At 37.3% G+C, this 8,054-nt stretch overlaps 1 protein-coding gene across 1 annotated transcript; it reads right to left on the bottom strand.

Annotated features, from left to right (window-relative positions):
• Positions 1-327: 327 nt before the first annotated feature.
• Positions 328-7,554, bottom strand: LOC119991559 (protein AMEIOTIC 1 homolog). The gene is made up of 11 exons (XM_038837902.1): positions 7,438-7,554; positions 6,849-6,913; positions 5,420-5,643; positions 5,264-5,314; positions 2,342-2,744; positions 1,870-2,241; positions 1,716-1,773; positions 1,547-1,630; positions 1,097-1,443; positions 898-1,015; positions 328-808 (listed from the first exon to the last, which is right to left on the bottom strand). The coding sequence occupies exons 1-11, from the start codon at positions 7,552-7,554 to the stop codon at positions 713-715; spliced, it is 1,935 nt and encodes a 644-aa protein (XP_038693830.1). The 3' UTR covers positions 328-712.
• Positions 7,555-8,054: the final 500 nt, after the last annotated feature.

Here is an 8,054-nt window from a genome sequence, read left to right on the forward strand (position 1 = left end):
AATTAATTTGGTGCAACTTCGATATTAAATTCTAAATTTCTAATGTGGGTGTAACCATGTTTAATTCATGTTTTACCTAAAGAGTATTTCCATGGAGTACCTTTTTCAGTTTTGGCAACTCCAACAGGTACCCCATCCGGTACCCCATTTTAGGTGGACATACCGTATATCTCAAATTTAGGGTATGCCCGGCGTCTCCAAATCCATCAAATAATTATTTTATTTTCTCTATCCTCTCCATTCCATCTCCACGAGGTCCGCGTTAATGCAGAAACATTAAGACATAAAATTTATGTGACAGCACATAATTAAATGTAACAACCTATAGATAAATATGTATGCAAAATAGGAATTCATAGGTGATGATTTAGTATCAGAAGCACATTCCTAGAGAGGATCTACAAGGCTCATTAGAAGGCTATGCAGCTTTGGACATAGCCCATGACCGGTAAAGCACAACCACCTCAACGACTAATTTCACTGGTAACAAGTTCATCGTCCGATGGCCAAAATGTCAGAAATCCTACTGCCATTATATCCGATCCAAAATGGACGATATCATGATTCAGATTTGTAAACCTGTACAGAAACCTAAATCCCACTAGTCTAAAGATGACTAACCACATATAAGAAAACTCAAATTATACTTACCAACATCCTATCCTATCATTTCAACCTTTGATTAAAACAGCTAAACAGGCAGTGCAGTTCACTACTTAGAAGCCTGCATTGCAGTAACAGAACTTGAAATCTCCACTAGCTGTTGTTCCATGTTAGCTTTCCATTTCACCAGCTCCTTAAGCATTTCCTGTCGAAACACATTCCCAACTGGGCTTTAATGAGTTAAAATGTTAAATGGAAAGAAAGCATGTACCAATTTATGCTATTCAACATCACCTGAAACAGAAGACATGAAGTATCAAGATCTATCTTCGAGTTAGCAGTAATGGAAGAATCTGGGGTTACAGTAGCATGGTCTTCTTCAATCCTTTGGTGTCCCAGCTCCAGCCCATCCCTATTTTAAGCAACAAAGAAAAGGCGCGCCTAAATCAAGCACATCTTCACTCAAAACATTCAGCTGATAAGTTGTGCTTACCTCTTCCAGGCCATATCTTCCTTGAATGCCTTTGGCACTCCAATGCAAACAAGGTCTTGAGAGGGGCCATCGACAGGCTTCAAACCTGCTTGGGGGGCTGAGCAAGGCTGTTGCAGCTCAGTTTCACTCCCAATATTAATCAGATCAGTGCTCTCTACCCAAGAGGCAAATTCATAACAGGGAATATTATCTAAGTTAGTGCTCTCCAACCAGTCTTCCCATCGTTCAGAAGTTGGAACCACAGAAGTGTGCTGATTTGATGCCTGAAGACTGTTCACGGTAGTTGAAATATCTGTTACCTGTTGCCCGATTCTATCTTTCCACAGTACAAAATCCCGATACATTTCCTGTCCAGAGAGAAATGTCAGATGGGAGTTCACTGAGGTATACTAACACATGCACATCATAACAGTAAGTAGCTAACCGGATGAGAAAATATTGCTCTAGTACCTGCATACCACTCAATGAAGTTGAAATCTCCATCAAACGTTTTGAGGTACTAGCTTCCAATTTAATCAATTCGTTGTGCATCTCCTGTCCAGAAAAATGTCCAGGTAAGGCTTCACAAAGTAATGTCATGTTGCAACAAATTATTTGGCAACTATCGTTCCACATTCACCTCAACTGAATTGGCTTGATTTTTCTCTCGGTTTGTGGATACCAGCTCCTGCATATCCCTGTTCAATCACCAGAGGGTGGATAGATAAAACTCATAATAGTCCACAAAAGAAGGAACATTCCAAAAACTCAACCCAGACATTCAAGTTCCATACCTCTTCAATCTCGCCACTTCAGCTTGAAGCAGCTTCACTTCACCAGCACAATCAGGATCATGGAAGGGGCCACCAACAGATTTGTTCAAAGATGGCGAAAACCTTTTTGAATCTGCCCCCCCAGCCTTAACTAAGTCTGCACTCTCCAGCCAATACTCCATTACCCCATTAGTATTGTAACAACGTCGAAACCGCTCAGAACCCCCTGGTGCAACGTGACCGTCAATGTCTTTTAGTAGGTGGTCTAGCAGTCCGGTGTCACCGATGCGTTTCCGAGCAGCCAATCGCAATGCTGCCCGGCAAATAGGATTATCAAAAACAGCCCCTTCAGCTTTCATGACCTCGAACATACTTTTCTCGGCCATTTTATACCTTCAAAACACAAGTTTATTTTGCAGAACTATCTTATTTTAAAAGACCAGTCGAATACCAACATGACCAGCACAGAAAGAGAAATAATAATATTCCGCACCTTTCTGTAGACCACCTGTCTGTAGAATCCCCAGGCTTGGTTTGCTTACGTTTATGGAAACTGCTACTAAGCCTCTGCTTAGCATCTTTTGCAGCCTTTTGATTTGTCTTGGCTTCACTTATCCCCATGCTCATTTCCTTTTGAAGGCTGGGGGTAACACGTTTTCGCTTCCGTGTCTCAGGTGTCGCAGCAGACCCAGCCGGCACACTTTCATCATCTTTTGCACATTCTTCCTTAACTACGGTGGATGAGAGTTGAGTATCATTTTCAGCATCCTCGCAAACCACTCTGAGTCGCCGGCAGGCACCCCACTGCGCCATGTCAGTGCGTTTTAGCTCTGACCAACACACTCCCTTTTTACTTATTTCATTCAGTCTCCCACAACTTGCATATTCTGGAGCACCTGCACAGAAAGAAAACATGCAAATACTTGAATGATGCTAACAACTTCAACTTCTCACAACCTACAAAAGCTCCCGATGATTGAATATTTAATTTGGAATAATTTTTGAAGTTATTCCATGGTTGGTTGAATTCTTAAGATTTCTCAGGGTGGGGTGAGGATTGATTTTCACATAACAAGCAATACATCATCTCATCAACAAATTCACCTTCATTGGTTCAACTCTCAACATTTCTGAGGAATCACTACAGCCAATCGCCAATGCCAAAGGGGCAGTATGGATGTTAAAGAGCACCATGTGCTTAACAATCAAACAATCAAATCTAAAAGTTAAGATCAAAATATAAGGAAAGCTTAAAAACTCAGCAGACTCAAATTCTTATACCTCACTGTTCAGGCAAAATGACTTTCCTTTTGTATAATAGTAATAAAGTAAAACCAACAAAATTTTCACATTTGGAGAAAGAAATAATTTATAGTAGCATAATTTTCCAGAATTAGGTGGATCTACAAGTTTACCTATTCTGAACTATTAATTATTGAATTTTCGTTTAGTAATTAGTTTTATTAATTTGATACTGAAATTAATTCAATTAATTGTAATTCGGAAAGATGGTTGAGTGGACTAAAGCGTCAGATTGCTAATTCGTTGTGCGAGTTCTTTGTACTGAGGGTTCGAATCCCTCCCTTTCATGACATCTCTCTTTCAAGGAGGCAGCGGGGATTCGACTTCCCCTGGGGGTAAGGTATTACGACTATGCCGCCTCTGTACCAACCTCTTCCTAATCTAACGGTATATTAACAAATTGCAATTTGACAATAAAAAACTCACATACAAGACAAGTAGTATGGACTAGTTTCAGAATATAAGTCAACTGAATCTTAGCTTTCCAAGAGCAATACCACAGTTGCATCCTTTTCTTTCAATTAAAAAATGGATAGATTAAAGGCTTAAAGCAACAAGAGGGTGCAATGAGAAGCAACCCTTCGGTTCTAGAAGCGATCATCGGAGAAGTTACCCTTTCGTGATGCAGACATCAAAAAAGCACGTGATCCCATGGGCTAAGAGCCAGAAAGATTGTTAAAAAAAAACCTGTTCAGTTACAACCTACACATAAGAACCAGTCCAAAAATTATCAAGATCAAGCATGATCCTCACCTGAAATATAAAAGGGGAAAAAAAGACTAAAGAAAAACAATGTGTGATTTTTTCAATATGTTCTGTACATGCAGGTCTACTCCGCACAATCCAAAAAGAATAAACCAGGAATAAATTTCTTAGAGCATTCGCAATAGTGTCTTTATGCCTATTCCTACATTGTGTGTAAAAGTAATATAGAGCACTTTTAATGTAGTTTACCTAATAGATTCTCCATGTTAATTCCTTATATCATTAAACTATTATATTTCAAATTGTAAAACTAGGAGAGAGAGACTAGGATACAGTTACGTGGACACCATCAAAAACGAGAATACAGGTAAGTGGGTACGTCATCTTAATACGTGTTAGGATTATTATATAAAAGTATTAATGTTACGCTACCTTCAATGTAATTTTGAAATGATTTTCTTATTTTTATAGATTTTTTTTCAAATGAAGTTAAATAATCTTATCAACTAATAACTTTAATAGTTTTCTTATATAATTAATGAATATATATATACTAACTACTATACATGGAACAATTGGGTCAAAAGCATAAAATTGCCTCACTAATTGAGTCTTCACGTTTAACTAATAGAATCATAATAAGGGGAAGGGAAAAAAAAAACCCAAGTGTCCAAAATATTTTTGGAGGATCCAACATGAATACCATGGTATTCCCATGTCGTGCCGTGTCGACATGGGTATGGCGGGATATATTTTTTATAGGTATAAAAAAATATAAAAATATGAGAGAGTGTTAAATAAGACAACAAGTTGTAAGGAAGAGAGTTAAAAAGTAGAAAAAATGAGATTGCCAAAATGCTGCAAAAGAGCCTGGCCTCCACAATAACACACTCGATCGGGAATATAAAGGGATTTGGGGAATGATGTAAGTTGCTTATCAATCATAATCCATTCCTATGTGCCAAATATAGCCTGATATAATTACTCTAAATCTGCAAAACCTTAAAAACCAAAATCCCTATGATTTCCTCCAGTGCAAAACCCAAATATCATTCACAAATGAAGATAGAACCGAATACTTAGTATACAGCCCCACATAACGCAAATGTGATGTATTTGGCCCGGAGCTTCTACACTAACATATAACCTTTTGCCCAAGCTAAAGGAATATCTTCCATCACCCAAAAACAAAAGCAGAAAAAAAAAGAACAGAAGAAAAACACCTAAACCCCAAAATCATACTATACTCTCGTTCATTAACTAGTGTATCCCATCAGTCTCGGCAATCACACAGAACACAAAAAAAAAAAAAAACCCACAAAATTCGTCTCATTTTCAAGGGCAAAACGCATCATATAGCGATTGTATCACAAACCGAAAGATACAAAAAGGAAACCAGGAGTTATACCCGAGAGAGCAGGACAACAGCTACCTCCTACATTCGAACCATCAAAAAAACCTAAACGAAAGCCACAAACACAGCAGACATTCAAACATTACGTTAGCGAAATTAAAACGAAAACCCACAAAATAGTTCCAGAGGGAGCGAGAGAGAGAGGGATGCCTTGGTGTGTTTGCTGTGGGGGTTCTGGTGAGCGATTTGTTGGTTGGTGGGTTTGGGATTCTACGCGGAGACAAGCGACAGAGAGAGAATGTGTGTGTGGGCCGACACCGAGAGGCAGAAGAAGAATTATATAGTCCTGTCGCAAATCATATGATAAGTGATAACCCCACCAAATCCTCGTTATATTAAATAAAAACCCTAAAACGCCAAACACCTCTAAAACCCTTATTTTAAAAAATAATTAAAAATGTAAAAATTATATAGCTCTTCTTCTTCTATTTAATTAATAAAATAATAAATGACGGGCTCAACCGATTGTTCAAATAGTCAACAAGTCACTAGACTCACCATCGTTGGGTTTATAACTTTTTTTCCCGCGCTAAGCATTTTTGCCAAACTTGTGGAGTTAGCTTAACCGATCTGTCAAACATATCTAGAATCTTTATTGTAAGAGAGAATAAATAAGGATCTCGATTCTACGTCTTTAACTCTATAACTAACTTATGAAATAAAAGTAAATGTTCTTTTTCATCGGAATATTAGGATTGTTGAAAATTTGAGATATTTTATGTCCCCAAGTTCATGAAGATATCATGATTTCGATACTAGATATAATCAAACTTAATAACCAAAAGGATCAATCATCTAATAACGAAGTTGCCATGAGATAATGATAATTAAAGCAATCTCCACACCTAATTCCATCAATATTATTTTTTGTATAAAGTCAAATGAAAATAACTGGCACAATTGATTTAAATTGTTAAACTATCACGACATTTAAGATTTAGTGTCAATCTCTTCCCGACAATCTCACCCCTGTATCATCATCATCATCATCATTCGAGTCTTATTCTAAAATTTTTAAATCGACTATGTGAGTTTATGAGAATATCATAGGAAAACCACTCATCTCTTCCCAACGGTCTCACCTATATAAAAGGAAAAACAATCAAAAAAACATTGAATGTTTCCATGCTAGGTTCAAACCCTAAATACTAACTTATATGGGAGGAAAGTAAATATACTTCTTTTATTAAGATAATAATGTTCCTAAATACAAAACCGTTTCCCTCCTCCAAGCTGTGTCACATCCAAAGTTATACTTTTAGGGTTTGGGGGTTAAGTGTTTCTATAATGGCTTAAATCCTAAATGCTAGCTTATGAAATGAAATTGAACACATTCTGTAATAAGATAATGTGATCGATATCCTTAAATTTAAACCCTAAACTCGTAAATACAACGTTTCAAAACTACGCGAGTATATACAGACACGTATATCATATTCTTTTTCAAGGTTTTTAAGAAAGAAAACTAACAATGAAGAAGAAAACGATAAATAAATGTCTTCAAAGGATTAAAATGCTAACGCTTGGTTCAAACTTGAAACGCAAGAAAGTGTAATAACTCTAACCAGCCTTGTAGGACCTCATGGTTGAATATTGATAGTGAACACGTGCGATGGAATGGACCTGTCTAGCTATCCCGGCAGACTGGTAATAAATGGACTGGACTAAGATCCATTAATTAAATCGGGCCTTGAAATAAAGGCCTACACATTCTTTAGATTGGGCTTAAGTCACAGCAAACAAACGTCGAAGCCCAGCTTGAAATCACAGGCTGCGAATCTGGGACATTGGAATAACTTGGGCCTTAAAATAAAGGCCCACACATTATTTTCTATGGGCTTTAGTCGTTGTAAACAAAAGTCGAAGCCCAGCTTCAAAACACGGGCTTGAATGATATATATTCCAATATCCAAGACCGTGATCAAATCCAGTGGGCCCGTAAATATTCATTGCATATGAAAAACGTCGTAAACATTTTTTTTATGACCAAGAAAGACACTTGTATACAAACTTGCCCCGTGAACGCTCACAAGTCATTGCATACGAATGACATCCCAAATAATTATTTTTTTTGTAATGGAGAAAGATATTATATAAGCTTGCCCTTTAGAGATCTAATATGGGCTTAAATTTGAGTTGTTAAGCCCCTGTGCACATAAATTTCTCACTAGGCGACATGTTAAGTTGGGTGAAGACCAACGTGTGTATTGCTCCCAGTGAGAATCGAACTCAAGACCTTCCCGAGTGGCCACAAGTGTATTGTTTTCATTGAGAATCGAATTCATAACATTCCGAATCTATATGATCTGACCCTAGAGAGATTCGTCACTAGGCACCGAAGTGGTTAATGACGACACATTGATCCTTCACATTGACCGTGTTTATCATGCTAATTGCTAAAGAAGGGTCTAATTAATCTTATCGTGGTCAAATAATTTGAACTTGAAATACTTGTTTTGCACAATACATTCACGAGTTAGGAAACTGTTTTTCATCACTTCAGAAGGAAGAGTGGTCTTTACCGACCTCTTATCATGCATCTCCATCCACTCTTCCTTGATTTTCATAAGTCAATTTAGTGGGTCTTGGCCATGCTCATGCATATAAATATATTACAACCTATGTCTCATGATTTTACCACTCAATCTACACTTTTAGTAGACACGACTATGCAATTCATCCGACCCATAATAAGGCGAAATTAAATCACATTTTCCGAAATATGTCGAAAATTATTACATCAAAAAAGTAGAGGAACTATTATCTGATTGAGAGATTGATTCAC

This window comes from Tripterygium wilfordii, chromosome 22 (assembly GCF_013401445.1).
Source record: "Tripterygium wilfordii isolate XIE 37 chromosome 22, ASM1340144v1, whole genome shotgun sequence".
Classification (NCBI taxonomy): domain Eukaryota; kingdom Viridiplantae; phylum Streptophyta; class Magnoliopsida; order Celastrales; family Celastraceae; genus Tripterygium; species Tripterygium wilfordii.